The 15,865-nt window shown below is 43.8% G+C and overlaps 1 protein-coding gene across 2 annotated transcripts in view; it reads right to left on the reverse strand.

Annotated features, from left to right (window-relative positions):
* Positions 1-15,233, reverse strand: part of scube1 (signal peptide, CUB domain, EGF-like 1) — a 127,705-nt gene extending 112,472 nt beyond the window's left edge. For both annotated transcript variants that reach the window (XM_008288233.1, XM_008288242.1), the window contains exons 1-2: positions 15,059-15,233; positions 11,284-11,406 (exon numbers count right to left, since the gene is read on the reverse strand). In XM_008288233.1, the coding sequence (XP_008286455.1) occupies positions 11,284-11,406; positions 15,059-15,146 (211 nt within the window). In that variant the 5' untranslated portion in view covers positions 15,147-15,233. The remainder of the gene's footprint in view (positions 1-11,283; positions 11,407-15,058) is intronic.
* Positions 15,234-15,865: the final 632 nt, after the last annotated feature.

Genomic DNA, 15,865 nt, shown 5'->3' on the forward strand with positions numbered 1-15,865 from the left:
TTTAAAGTCAAGCTTCAGTTTAATATTCACTTAAAACGTCATGGAGCATTAGCTCAGGAGATACCATCACAAGTGTGACAGAGGATAGCATGGACTTCAAAACCCATTCATATGACAGTTTAAAACCTGGTTCAGATGTGCTGACTAACACATACCCAGCCTTGGTAATTTGCTAATTGCATTGTTTTAAGTTACAAGTAATCATTTAATCATTCAGCCTAAGCATTTACTCACTATTAGAGTGAAGGCAACAGGACTGAAGTGCTTCTAAGTCTTAATCATGAGTGTAACAGTCATTTAAACTTGTTACACTGCTTTTTTTCAGGCCCCTGAAAAATGTGGAATGACTTGAAGCACAAGGCGACCATTCACACAGAAAGGTTGAATATATTTGTGAACACACCAGTGGACATTTTGATCACTCTGAAATGCTGTGTGGCTCGACCGCGTCGTTGAAGTGACGTCACACGTCAGTCTGTGCAACGATCAGCGTGGTGGTCGTGTCAGCTGCAGGGCTCTCTCAGAAGGCTGATGCTACCAAGCTCACAATGGAAGGGAAAACTATTCAGCTCTTGCAGGGCAAAGGCGCTGCCTGCTATTGGGAGCAACTTAGGGTTCAGTGTCTTGCCCAAAGTGGAGGGGCGGGGGATTGAGCCGCCAACCTTGTGATTAGAGGTCAACCGCCTGAGCCACAGCCACCCAGAGATGGAGCCAGTGAGTGGTCATCCTACACAACCAGTACTGAAGCTTAGTAAAGGACTACTTAAGTCCTCATAGAACTGGAGTTACATCCAGTAACTGCTATTTTTCTGGAAGAGTATTGTCGTGGAATCATTTTTGGCCATTGCTCTCATGCAGATGCATCTTAACAGTGCAACCCTCCTCTAATCATCTACATACAACCAAGTAGTTCTGACTAGGGATTGACCAATAGAGTGTTTTCAGGGTTAATCTCGATTATTGGTAATCAAGGAAGGCCAACAGTTGATATTTGGAACAAATATGCATAAAATGTTATCCAGCAAAAGAATGTGATAGTAGGGAACCTGTCCTAACGAGGCTCCTTCATTAATAAGGACGACTATAACTAAATATAAACAACAGAAGTAAGCCAACATTAGAACGCCACATGACGTTAGGATACATTCCTGTTTACTGAGACTGAACCGTTCGTCTCCTCTAATTCTGCAGTTATGTCTGCTGGTCTTCACTGTTTTGTTCATCTTTCGCTGTTCTGTTATTTTTATTGCCCACTGAGGTTCATAAGCATCTTTTTACATATTAACATTATTATTGTTAGAATATTGCTTTTATATATTTAGTTGTAAGATTTACCACTTGCAGCCAAAAACCAGAGCAACATGAACGAATTACAAAAGCAGCCTCGCCACAAGTACAGCGTGACCTCTTAAACATCTGCATCAGATCTACTAACTACATTATACAGCAGATAACTGTGGTTGACATCTCACTGACAGCCGTGTTAGAGCATTCTACTGATGGAGCAGAACAGAAGTCTCACATTTATCTCTGGGCATAGATAATAGAAGCTAATAGATGTCAGCAGTCATTGCCAATTAACCACATTAGGTTTCATGAATTCATAAAAAGACAAAACCAGAAGCAATGAAAATATTTAATTGTTTTATACCATAGTGTGTCACATTCCATTACTTAGGAGAAGTGTGTGTGACCAGCAGTGTTGCTATGAACAAGCCACAAACCCTGACAATCAAGCCAAGGCCACTCATTGTGATGGGGTTTTTTCTTTCTAATTTAAATCTCTCACATATAGAGTCAGACAGACTACACACGTGTGTCAGAACTAAAAAGATAAAGTCAATACCAACCTGAAATTCGTTTGTCCATATGAGCTTTTCCTAAGTGACATTTCCACCCAGCAGCACCAGCCATCAGCTGTCACAAATTGACAAGGAAGCGGGTTGGCGATGCTGCCATGAGGTCACTGTGTCTATATATAAAACCTGAGTCTCAGTGAATGTGACCTGCTCCACTGAATGTGAGCAGACACAGAGACAGGAGAGGGAGGGAGGTGCATGGACGGAATCTGTGTTGGGTGGGATGCATTTTTGTGAGTGTGCGAACTGAGTTATGTGTGTCTGTAGGTAGCCAGTGAGGAGAGCGGCTGACTGATGACGGAGGTGCAGACGCCAGGCAGACAATGGCCTAGTAATTGTCTGCCACTTCTCCCTCTCGCCCTCCCACCTGCGCCGTCTCCCTCGCTATCCATTCTTCCCGTGAGATGCCCTTTTCTCCCTCTCGCTCTGTCTCTGTAAAGCAGGTCAGGTGTTCATCGCAGCGCAGGAAGAGCTGATGAGAGTCTGCTCAGGCATGATGCATTTGAATCTTACAACACATCTATCTAGTCTAAGGTTGGAGCAGACACTCAAGTCTGAAAAAGGAAATGATGTTCTGTGTGGATGATGACTAAATGTGGAGCCAGCGTGTTTTTGAAATCAGTGCTGTACAAAGGTTTGTCTAACCACCTCCAAATGGCATTAAGATACGAGAAGATAAATGAGGACTCTGGTGGTTGAATGATTTGTTCATGAGAAGCCAGAACGTTACGACTGCCGCTGTCAGATAGACAGGCATGGACTGTGAAGGTGCTCTGTGGTATCTGGCACCGAGACGCTAGTTGCCATGGATCAGACTGTTCCAGCACATCCCCCAACACCCCGTCGCAGGTTTGTTGCTCTGTTTGTAGGTAATCACTGCTGCTGGCCCTTACAGAGATGCTCCAGCCTGTCTCCTGTACAGAATGACTTGAAGCGTGTTAGAGTCGCTTCACAACAGTTGATCTCTCCCACATGCAACACATGAATGACACCTGACTGTTCACCTAAAGTGTATCAGAGCTGGACATCACCATGGTTCATTATATCGGTGAGCTCTCATATTGGTTTGACTCATTGGTGAACACACATGAAAGTGACGGACATAGTTGTGTTAAGAATATAATGTTAACGTCTAAAGGAGAGGCTTAAACTCTGTCTACTTCCCTGCCCTCATACAATTTGTTGGTTTTGGTAAATTACAAAAATTGTCACAAGTGCTGTTTTGGAACCTGTGGATCTCGAACACCAACCGGATTTCCTCTGTTGTACCACATCAAGCACAAAGCAATGCTTCTGAAACACCAGAAAACAGGATAAATATTCTTCAACACTGCTCATCATTGTTTTCTTTCTCCTTTAAGGCCATGTTCAAAGAAGTAACAGAAGTACACCAGTACACCCAGCCTCTTCTGCTACTTCGATGAGACCTCTCCATTGGCACTACATTAAGCAGCTTCTCACTGCAAGGCTGCTTTAGGAGGCCCGAATCGTTTTTGCATGTTCCAGCAGCAAGAATCTCTCCCATAGAGCCTCTTTTAAGGCCATTTTTGTAGGACAAAAAAAAGTACCTACTTCAGGGTAGGTACTTCTGAGCAACACTGACAAAAATGCTGCGTTTCCAGTGTTCAGAGTGGCATTTTCCTGTTTCTGCTTCATACTTAATTAGTTGTTTTGGCACACAGATTAAACCTTGGACTGAGAGACTTCAGCTGAGACACAGAAAATGTGTTTGTGTGAGGGGAGATGACTAGGGCTTTGGTGTTAAAACACATAATGAGAGGGAGGAGAAGAGGCTTCTATTCAGAGCAATGGACAGCCTTAATGAAGACCAATCAATTAGCCTGTAAGTGACAATTGCTGAGTAAACACAAGAGGGCTTTTGCGGGCCACTGACAGCTCTGTGGCAACCAGATCTCTGGACCACAATAAACTGACAAAAAATGTGCTAACAGGACACTGAACCTGAGTCTCAAAATCACATTTTTCCAGGAAGAAAATCAAAAATATTAACTACTTTGGGGCTGTATTACTTTTTATACAGCACATGAGTGCAACAAACCATGTTGAAATGAGTCATCTTAATATGAATATTCTGGACAGACATTTAGAGATTTAAAGACTTGACATTTCTTTTTGCTTTCTTTTTTTTTGCAGTAGGAATACCATAGTTAATCCACCAGAGCTGAGATGACTGAGCTCTCTGCCCTGACCTTTGAATACACAGCAGCATCTCTTTGACTTGCAGTGATTCATTTTTTCATTGGCCTTTGAATTTTTAACCCTCAGCTTGGTCATCAAGTGCACAACACTCGAACATCAGCCACTCGTAGTTTCTCTAGAACTCTCAATAAACAGAGAGATGACTCTGGCACTGTTCTGCACTCACACATGCACATGTGCAGGAAAGCAGGCTTGAGTGATACACAACTCCTCCCACATACTCTTCATTTGACAGCACAGGGATAAAAGTTCACATTTTTCCATAACAAGCCGGCAGTATCAGCTTGTGGAAAAGTCTACAGAGGAGGCAGCGTTCGTAATCACCAGATCAGATTTCAGCGGCGAGCAGCTTCAGAGAAGCACTTTCACTTGAGAGAACGACTCCTGTGAAGACGCAGTGCTGAAGGGAGGAGAGCGCCGAGGCTTGGAGATAAGAAGGGAAACACCCATGGGCTCTGGTCTGGGTGAACCTTGCTGTGGCTGGGTTGTGATCCTGCTGAGTGGACTACTGAACAGCCGGGCTCCTGGCAGGACAATGTGGCCTGCGAGCTGCTAATTTGCAGTGCGGAAGTGTAGCAAAGAGACTAAGAGCACAGGTCATCTCCCTTGGTCACCAGAGCTTGAATCTTACAAAAGCATGAGGGCGAGTTGGAGTTTTCTCAGTGTGGAACCAAACAGGCATCCCTCAGCAAAGTGCACGTAAATAAAGCCATCAGCAAGTCAGTCTATGCTCTTGCTGCTTCCTCTACACTGATTCCTAATGTATAAATCTGCAATATTTAATTGAACCACGCACTCTTCAATCTGACCGACAATATCTAATTTCTTTTGTGTGTGAAAAAATCACTTTTCATCACTGCTTTCTTTGAATACATGTTCATCGCTCAGCTCCCATTGCTGTAGAGTTTCTGCATTTCCAAGAGGCTGAAGCACACCTGGTCCAAACTAAACATCCTAGAAACATCTAGTTTTCCAAAAATTGACAGAAAGTCAATCTCAGAGTTTTACTTACAGAAAATTACTGGGATGATCAAGCAAATATGTGCAAGCACACACTGCTGGTGCTTTACTTTGTGAAGGCCAGTTCATGGTTTCCACATCCACGTGTCTGTAATGGTCCACATTATTTAAAAGTTGTCATCTGCTCAAGTCCAGAAGGGTTCACACGTAGACCAGAAATTATGTGAGCTGTCTGCACTGCAAGTATGCTGACTGTGCGTGTCCCAGGGAAGCAAATGGTGCTCAAAGCAAACACCTGTTTTGGCTGCACAGAGAGATTCTCCATCATCCACACCTGTAATATTCATCATTAGAACAGTTGTGACTGTTGCAGTTGCTGCTGGACTTTGGAGGTGCTTTCATTTGTGCATTGATGGTATTCGCACACAATGGAAAGTTAAATTCTCTAGAAATCCTGTGCTGTACCTGAACATTATTGTTGGGATGGGAAGGATGCAAAATGTGGCAGCAGGCTATTTCCATAGCAACTGGCACACCTCGGGATTAATCACACTGACACAGTGCTGCAGACTATCTGAACAGAAACATCCACGACAATGTATGTCCACACATGAGTATAATCAAGACTGAATATAGTATGAATGGATGCATGTCTGCTGTTCACGTTGAAAGTCCACATCAGTTAGTATACAGGAATGTGGAACCCATAAATTGACAAGCTTAACTCTACCCTGCATATTGTGATCAGCAAGACAGAGAAAATCCTGATAACTTCACTGAGTTGTAGAATCCTGTCTGATAGTATAACGTCTCAGTGAAGTCTGGTTTCTGTGCATTTATGTCTGCAGGGCTTCACATGATCTGCTCAAGCTTGCGAGTGCAGCTAAAAATTTGAGACTGTCTGCACAGCGAGGGTGTGTAAATGGGTAAATGTCTGAGTCTTTGTGCCACAGTCAGTCGTTCACACCGCTCAGCAGGTGACTTGTTTTCATTCAGGATAAAACAGCGTTTTAACAGGACATCTTAGGACATGTCTTTGTGAGGCCTCACAATCTAAAACTGCACTTAAGATCCAAGCACATGGTGTATGAAGAGTGCATCTGGAGGTCTTTGAATAAATACAGGTGCTGTGGACCTGGAAAAGTCTGATAAGATGACAAATGAGAGATAACAGTGCAGACTGATCATAAATTTCCAGGTCAGTGCACTTGTGAGAACTAGGGAGTGAAAAGTCAAAGACAAACCCTCAGTTTGATCCAATTTTTCATGATGCGTGGCTATTTTACTCGTCTGTTGAGTGAATATTCGCTGATATGGAGTGATGCTGATAATAAACAAGCAGAAATGACCTGAGGGACTCAGAGATCGAGTGCAGAGGCTCTGCTGCTTCCAGGTGCTTCCAGGAATAGCAAAGCCGCTAATGGCGCTGGCCAGCAAAGTGGCCCATAATGCCTGTTGATGGAAAACACAGCTGGCCAATTACAGCGCCCATATCTAATCACTGGGGTCAGGGGTCAACTCCCATCCACCATCTGTCTTCATTTGGTGTCCCTGTCATGAGTTGTTGCCTCATCACCGGGGGGAGAGTTCGATAGATCTCAGCGTACAGTCAGGAGTCGAAAGGCAGGAGAGTGTGTCGTGAAGCATGTCTGACACACACACACACTGCACATCCAAACGCTGGATGGAGAACAGTGATGTAATAAAACGCAGTTGACATTCAAGCTCCGTTCAAGCAGAGTGCATCATTCCCCCCCACACACAGAAACACACACACTGATTCACATGCATGCCGGGGTGGAGTGACGTCATAAACAGTGGCTGGCAGGACAGGTCTGCTCAGACAGCAAGTTTATGGGAGGAAGATCGTATTCCTGAAAAACCGAACCCACTTGCTGTCTCCACTCAGAGGACAGAGAAGCTGTTGTTATTCAGACTTTGCGTGAGTGTGACTGTTCAGAGTAATAAATCACAAAAGAGACGAGGGCAGAGCTGCATCATGATTGTATGACGGGACTTTAGTTTAAATAGTTAATAATCCTGGTCATCTAGGGTTTGTAGAACCAAAAGTGACGTCAGTGTGAGATAGCAGTGCACAGTGGCAGCAGAAATTAAGAGCTCATGGGGAAACCAGCAAGAGAAGTGGAAATGTTCTATAGTGAGCCGAAGTCATGACGTTCCACCAGCGTGTGTGACTCGATGCAATCTCTGATTTTCTTTTTTTAAAAAAAGGTGTTCTGGGTTTATAGTCCACACACAGCATCCTCTATAACAGTTGCTATCAGGTGTTGAAGCTCTCGTGATGATAACGAACTGAAACGATGATTATTTTCTTGCTTGCAAAGAAGCTACAGCTCTCAGGGACTTGCTGCATTCATGTCCATAAAACCGGAAAAATAGAAAAACTACCCCTTTTTCCAACTAGCTAGCATTCATGCATTACTCTAAGGGATTAGTCGCAATGCTAACGTTTTAAATAATATTAAAACATACAGATGGGTGACTAGTTAAAGCAAAAACCCAAATAAAGTGCATCAGTAAGGTGCTGAAGCACCAACTTCCTCCAGAAGAGATTCAGTGATCCTTGACATCAACTGTGTCTGGAAGCCTACTGAAGGGATGAAAACCATTCTCCAATAGATGTTCCCTCATATGGTGTTTAGATGATGGTGGTCTAACACATCAGTCAAAATCTCCCACAGGTGGTCTGTTGGGTTGAGATCTGGTGAATGTGAGCGCCATAGCGTCTGATTTTTCATACTTATCAAACCATTCAGTGACCCTTCATACTCCGTGGATGCAGGCGTTGTCTTCACATCGAGACAGAAATGTTTAGACACTGAGCAAAGCTGATCCCTCAGAATAACTTTGTACTGGTCTGCAATGCTCCTTTCCTCTAAAGCTAGAGTTTGTCCACATTTGTGAGTAGGCATGGGTCATCATAACGTGCAAACCTTGCAAGACGTCAAAAGTCTGGATTTTTATAAAGTGTTGGGTGGCTTCGCACTAAATCTGGTGAGAAAGAGTTTTAATGTAAGACAGTGTTCCTATGTGTGTGATATATAGTATCTGTATTATCAATACTGTGGTGATCAGTTTGATGTCAGCTAAGAGTTTGAATGTGTGATGGAGGTGACAGATTGATGGCAGTGGGACCCACCAAGTGAACTTGTCACTACCAAGACCTAATTTTGTGTCGTGTAACTTTGCATTGTTACTCCTATAGCTGGCTGGGTTAGGCTTCAGCCCCCTGCGACCCTAGTGAAGCAGTGTACAGATAATGGATGGATGGACTCCTAGTAGCTGTCATTCCTCACTGGAATTTCATGTAACATTAACTGGCTAGAGCTGATGTATGTAGAGACAAGAAGCACGGACAGATTCACCTCAAGCGAGCCATTTTACTTCTAAATTCTAAAAATGTCAGGACTTAGTCATGACTTGTTCTTGGTCATGATTTACTCTTGAATAATAATAAGACATAATACATGCATATACAAACTTTAAAAGCCTCTTGTATCACTCTGAGGGAGCGACCTGGTAATTGCCAAGTATATTCTACTTTTTGTTTTAAATTTCCTGAATCATACTTACTATGTGGTTGAATTGCATGGCCTATGGAATTAAAACTCATAAAACTGGTACCGTGCATATCACAACACTGCCCTATCTTATTCTGTGTGTAGGGGTGTTGGAGCACCTGCAGCTGAACAAACAGGGAACGTGTCAGTTATTCCTGGATTGAAAAAAAAAAATCACCCAATACAGGAACAACAAAGGCTGAAAGCAGCAAAAGATCCGTCAGTGATCAATAAAATGAAAGCTGATGCAATTTGTATCTGCACATAGAAAAATGCAAGGCGAGTTTAGCCAAGCTTTCTAGAAATAACTGTCTCATTCAAACCTATAACTGATAATATGTATAAGATGTCCTGAGGGTGTTTGAAGAAAAAACAGAACTCTATCTAATGAAGATGACCCTTTCATGTGATCAATAACGAAGAACAGTTACTAATGGTGGTATAGAGGTGAGAGTGTTTGGTGCTTCCAAATCTAACACCTGGAACTTTGCATTAAAGGATGCATTTATTTGAACTTTATTTGATTTAGGTAATCTAGTTGAACGGGCTATTTAACTCATCTTTCCTGCCTAGTCAGACTTAGAAGTGATGCTGTCATGCTCCCTGATAACCGTGGGGAATGCAATGTCATCATAAGTCATTCAAAAACAATATGCACTAAATTGTTCCTTCATTTTATTAAGGTTGTGAAACTGTAAACATACTGTAGCATCATTTATATGAGCAGTGGAGTGTGCACGACAAGGGGAAAGATTAGAGGATTACAGTGCTGCGTGTGCATGTGCGTAAATAAATGTGTGAGAGGGCTGGTGTATCTGTGCAGCCGGGCGGCTCCAGCTGTGGTGTGCTTTGAGGCAGAAGTGAGCGGAGGTGTGAGCGCACAGCCAGGTGCTGCCCCCGTCTCACCCTAACACCCTCGATTAGTCCACTTCCTCCCCGTTAATTAGGAGAACCTGTAGGTGGGGGAGTGGGGAGTGTACATGTGGGGGTTGTGGAACAGCTGTCGAACCCGCTGTTACATCAGAGGCCCAGTTCTTGTGCACAGATCGTTTCAGACTCAGACTCAGTGTGTTTAAGACGGGCTGAATCTCAGACTGTACCTGATAAGAATGTGTCTCACTTGTGGAAACCTTTCTTTAAATGCTGCTCCCACCTAAAGTCCCGCTTCGGTTATCAACTAAACCCCTAAAAACTCATCTCCGTGTACGTTATATATATAGAATATTTTTTGGCATGAAACTAATCCATCCCTGCCTTCAAATGGCTCAGCTGCTCCCTCTAGAACAGGGGTGCCCAATCCAGGTCCTTGAGGGCCACAATCCTGCATGTTTTAGATGTGTCCGTCTTCCAACAGATCTGATTCAAATCATCAGTTGATCATCAAGCTCTGCAGAAGCCTGATAATGATCCTGATCATCTGAATCAGGTGTGTTGGAAGAAGGAAACATCTAAAACATGCTGGATAGGGGCTCTCGAGGACCAGGATTGGACACCCCTGCTCTAGAATGTGCAGCTCTATGAGGTCCCTGCCTCTCTCTCACCACCCACACCTTCCCATTCGTTGCAGTTCAAGCACACCAGCTCGCCTAAGCCTCTGCTCAAACACTGTAAATCTAATCAACTATAAGTTTTAACACTGGAGTAATTCATATTTAAATGTTTCAGGCAAAAAAAAGTAATGATACAGAATGCTCCAAACTCCAAGCTGACACAAGTGGTTTCTTGGATTTGTTAAATTTAAAACCCTCAAAGTCAGAATCTGTGTTTTTGAGACTGTCCCTACAACTCTGCAGCCCCATGGTGGAAATGCTTAGCCATAGTGTTTGCTGCTGATTTCACCCATGATGTGTCTTGTAGCAAATAAAACACCATATGGACAAGTTCACATGGTTAAACCCTTTCATATCAGCTGAATTTAGTACTGATGTAAATCTTTCGATAAATATGTTTTTGACATCTGACATAGCAGCTTGTAAATGTGTTTCCTGGTCCAAATGCTGGAGTTCCTCATTCAGAACTATTTAACTTACAGCCACAAGTTATAGACGTAAATGAACGTTTAATTGAGAGGATGTGGTTCCTAAAACTAACCAATTCATCCTTTACCAATGACTTTTGACTGAGTACAGTCAGAACTTTAACCAGACAATAGACTTACTAGAGTTTACCTTTGGTACACTGAGCTTTGCTAAGAATGTGAGCATTACTGCTGAAGTTTGTCAGACAGTCCTGATTCTACTTTCCAATAGTGGAATTTCTTCCGACATACAGCTGTATTCATTCATCCATCCATTATCTATACACTGCTTAATCCTCACTTGGGTCATGGGGGGCTGGAGCCTATGCTAAATTCAGTTCAATTCAATTCTATTTGTATAGCGCAGTTTACAACACATGTCATCACACAGCGCTTAACACAGTCAGGTATAGACCTTACAAATTTAAACAGAGAACCCAACAATCCATAGCAGCCTTTGGACTTCCTCTGAGCAACCAGTTGGCAACAGCTTGTATAAGAATAAGCTCTCCTTTCCTCGTTGGGTGTGACGGTCTTTTTAGAAGTTGGTGTGAGCCTTACTTGTCCCTTAAATCCCAGCCGCTGTAGATTGTGCTTTCACACGCACTGGGCTCACCCAGTAGCGTTTTGATAAAGTAGGACTTACCCTCGCACTGCTTGCCATCTCCCTTGTAGCCTGGCTTGCAGATGCAGTTGTAGGACTTGGCTGTGTTTTGGCAGAGAGCATCAATGTGGCAGTCGTCTGAACCCTCTGCGCACTCGTCTGCATCTGCACAAACATAAAACATCAATACCCAATTAGACTGGAGTCCCTGGTGATTCAATGAGCTCATGGTGCCGGGTGGCCTATGACAAACGATGCTCCTGCTCTGATATGCCAGATTAGTGTCAGTGCCCACTGCTGACCTGTAACCTCAGGTCATCAATTTCTTATGTACATTTTTCTGTCCAGTATGTGTGTTTCTCTGTGTGTAATGCTGCTGACAACAATGTGAATTGTGAGATAAATAAAGGCATAACTTATCTTATCTCATCTCATCTCATCTCATCTCATCTTATCTTATCTTATCTTATCTTATCTTATCTTGTCTATACATACTTTCAGTTTGGGGAGAAAAAGCTCTGGTGTTGGATGGGTACTTGGTAACTGAACCCAACCTGACAAATCAGAGGTATCAGAGTTTAGTAAAAACAAGGAGTGGACTGGTTGTTTTAATTAGAGTTGTGTCCTAATAGCAGTGATTCAAAACTCTGTCCCAAAAAACCCTATGTTCAGTGCTGCATCTGTTCTGCTTTGTCCTTTTCACGTCCTTTTAATAATCACAGATCACAGGCTGTGTCTCGTACATGTCACATTACGACACTGTCAACAACACTGACAGATCATGAGTTGGTTCCAGCACTCCAAAGGACTAACAGTTTGTAAGAAGATTATTGTGGATTTATCTCAATGTCTTTGCCTTCAACAATTTTAAATACATCAAGGAAAAAACAACACTTGTGGTCAAAACCCACTGATGTATGGCACCAGTGATGAGTGACAAGGAGACTCTGCTTAGATTTAAAAGCCACGACACCAATTTAAACATTAAAGAGCTGTCTTTATTCTGTCTTCTGTTGCTCTGGATGGAGCTTTTCAACATCAAAGTGTGAAGACATAAGCAATTAGGACTGTGCTAAAAATGAAACAAACTACTTTGCATGATGTGACATCCACTCACATCTGAAGACAAAAATGTTGGCCGCACAGCCACGATCAGGTGAGGCAGGTTGAAGAGATACTAAGCAAGGCAGATCTAATGAAAGCCAGTTTGAATTTGCATCGTGGGAAATGTAGCATCGCTTTTCTTCATCCTACAGCTTCCACAACTTGAGTCAACAGCAGACGACATGCACCAGACAGAGGGCTTTAAAGCCAGCGTTATATTTTACGTGTCTGCGACGATGCAACGATCCACGAAGATCTGTGTGGATTTCAGCATCTAGTCTCATCTGTGAGCGTCTGTGCAGACCCTTCTGCAGACGTGCCACCCAAATTTTATGTTGCAGAGGCTACTAATTTATCTTGAACAAACACTACATCCTCCCCGGGATCTGCAGCTGTCATGGAAAGCAGTACAATCAAAGCCTAACAGTTTCTACAAATTTAAGCAAATTTTGTCATCTGCCCAAGTCAATAACAGTTGACATGGACACCTTTGAGAACATCCACGTGCAGCCAAACGTTTGTGTTCATGCTCAGCAGCGGTGTGCATGCTGGGAAAGACATAAAGACCAAACAACGGGACATGTATGGAACACATCCTCCAAGTAGACTAGAAAGCAATAGCATTTTAAAACTATGTGTCCATGATGTGAACAGCTGTCCAGAATTGTCCATGTACGCAGCTGTAGTGAAGTAAAATCAAGACTTTACAGCTACATGAGGGTCTGCTTGGGTCCAGGTGACCTAGACTTTGTTACCAGAGTGCAGCCCAGCATTTGTGTCTGTCTGCACAGTCAGTACGTGCTATGCTACAGTGCAGTATTGTGCGTGGGCAGATTACATAGATTCTGCTTCACATGAACAGAACGCATCCGTCGAGAAATGTGACAAAGACGTAAAAGCCAGTGTTGCACTTTCTGCATCTGTAAGTACACGATGGTCTGCTGGGGTCAGTGTGACAGAAATTTTGTCATCTTCTCAAATCCACGATTCTGGACACCCTTCTGTGGAAGTCTAGGTACAGCCGAACATTTGTGCCCAAACAGCCACCACAGTAAAAGGACAGTAGTGCGCATGTTTGGCAGTAGTTAGCATGCATGGCCTCAGTGCATGTATGGAACACGTCCTCCAAGAAGAATCAAGACATGGGCTAGAAAATAGCATAATTTAAAACTACTTTTGGTGTCCTCAGCTGCCTGCGTGCACGTCTGCAGGAGAGCATAATCCTTGCTTAACGGCTGCTCAATTGATCAGGTTATTGACGGAGGAGATGGTCACATCTGGGCCTGAGTTTGAGGGCAGAGGGCCAGCTCATTACACAACACACACACACACATCCACACATGCAGGACAGGGAGAACCAGAAACACACAGAAATGTTCTGGTTGGTGCAGTCAGAATGTGTCGTGGTTCAGCAGACCTCTGCGTCGCCACAGAGCTGCTCTCCTGCTCCTCTGCTGCCATCGCAGTGTAAATAGCCCATGTGTATGTTAGCGGCCCAGCTGGAGGCAGCCTGTGGCTCAGCCCTTCTCTCTGTCTGGCCCTCGGCCCAGCTCGGCCGTACAAAGGCAATAAATAAACCATAAAACGGAATTTACAATAAATATTTTTCCTGTTAAAAAAGTGTGTGAGTCTTTTATTGGAGGAGAAGCAGAGAGAGACAGAGAGGGAGTCCCAGGGCAGAGGCAGCAACAAGTTCAGGTGGGTTTTTGAAAGAGGACACATTTTGATCATCTGAGTTCCTCCTCTGCTCCTCCTGCTGCATCAACCTGAGTCCTCCTGGGTTTGTCAGAGCCCCGCTGTCTCATAATGACTCCTCAGCCCTTCACAGTGGTGGGAGGCTGAACAATGTGCTCCTGCTGCTGCTGCACGGTCGATATTGGGCCCCTACTGCCTGCCTGCTCCTCCTGGGACTCTTGACGGCTCTCCTGCCGCCACTACCACCCCTCCTCTACACACACACACACACACACACACACACACACACACACACACACACACACACACACACACACACTCCTCCTCCTCCCTCCAGTAGCTCCGGACAGGCCACCAAACCCCGGACACGAGATGCTCTCTAGCGGACTTGTGAAAACCACCTTCGGTAAATCATTTGCATCGTGTTCCCCCCACCGTGAAATATGAAAACAGGCAGCTCTCTCACTCCAAATCAAAGCAAATGAGCGCTTAACCCAGAGATCAAGCTGCGGTTTCCGATTGAAACTGACCTTTGCGCGCAGGAAACAGAAGTTCCAGTCAAGTCTGGGAGACTAAATCCATTTACACATCACAAATACAGCTCAGGAGGGGAGCTGTGATGTAAAGCAAAGTTCCCACCAAAAACCTGACATTTAATACATCAAGTGTGCTTTACTAAGTAAGTAAATGACAAACAGAAATATGTTTAATGACAGCGGGCAGTAGGAACAGTGCGGGTTTCCAGTGCCAGAAGTGTACTTTTAGCATCCATGCAGCGCCACATAAGTACACTGTGATAACATCTGCACATAGGAACTTATAGGGCTACTAGTTTAAGCAGCTTAATTCAGGATTTTTTTTAAAGTCTTCTGTGTCTCATCAGAATATCCCTCGTAGTTTTTTTTTTTTTTCTTCACTCCATCATTTCCTCCTTGAAGCCGGTAAGACTAAACCCACGGAAAAAGTCCATGGAACGGTTGACAATAACGCAAGACAGAGAAGAAAGGGGAGCTCTTACCTGCGAGTCCGACATTCCCCATCACCCTGCAAGTATTTATGAGGAGGATAAACAAACAAACGTCCCGGGAAAAACAAGCGCTCCCCATGCTGACAGACGGTGTGAGGATTCAGCAGGGCTTTTCTGGGGGTTTGGACTGGACCGAGTGTGTGTGTGTGTGGATGTGTGTGAGTGTGTGTGTATGTGTGCGTGTGTGAATGTGTGTCTCTGATAGGAGAGGAGGAGGAGGAGGAGGAGGACCGCTCCTGTGGACTTAGAGAGAGAGAGAGAGAGGGAGAGAGAGGAGGCGATCCGAGCCCTCTGATTGGCTGGTTTGTGCCGGTGGGAGAGCGAGAGAGACGGTTAGAGAGGGAGGGAGAGAGAGAGAGAGCGCGCGCGTCATGATGGAGCTGCTCAGGGTTCCCCAGGCCTGACACCCCGGCATCACAGCAACCCGTGGACAAAATGGATGAAAACTCTTATTTCTGACATAAGGAACCAAATGTGAGATATAGCAGCGGTTTCCAACATGAGGGTCGGGACCCCTCAGAGGTCCGCCAGAAAAATCTAAGGGGACAGGTGGGAAACGATAGAAAACCCTCCTTCTTACTTTAGTTTTTTTATTTCTTCTATGTTTTCCTTGTTTTTTTGTAAAATAATATAAATAGTTAAAAATAATAATAAAAATACTTTAAGAACCTTCCAGTAAAAATTAATATTGTTTTAAAGATAAGATAAGTAAGGAAAGGATAAGAGAAAATGAAGTTAAACTTTATTAATCCTGAAGGAATTTCTTGTGTCAAATTATGCAAAAGACAAAATGACATA

The sequence above is a fragment of the Stegastes partitus genome, unplaced genomic scaffold (assembly GCF_000690725.1).
Source record: "Stegastes partitus isolate 25-593 unplaced genomic scaffold, Stegastes_partitus-1.0.2 Scaffold12, whole genome shotgun sequence".
Classification (NCBI taxonomy): Eukaryota; Metazoa; Chordata; class Actinopteri; family Pomacentridae; genus Stegastes; species Stegastes partitus.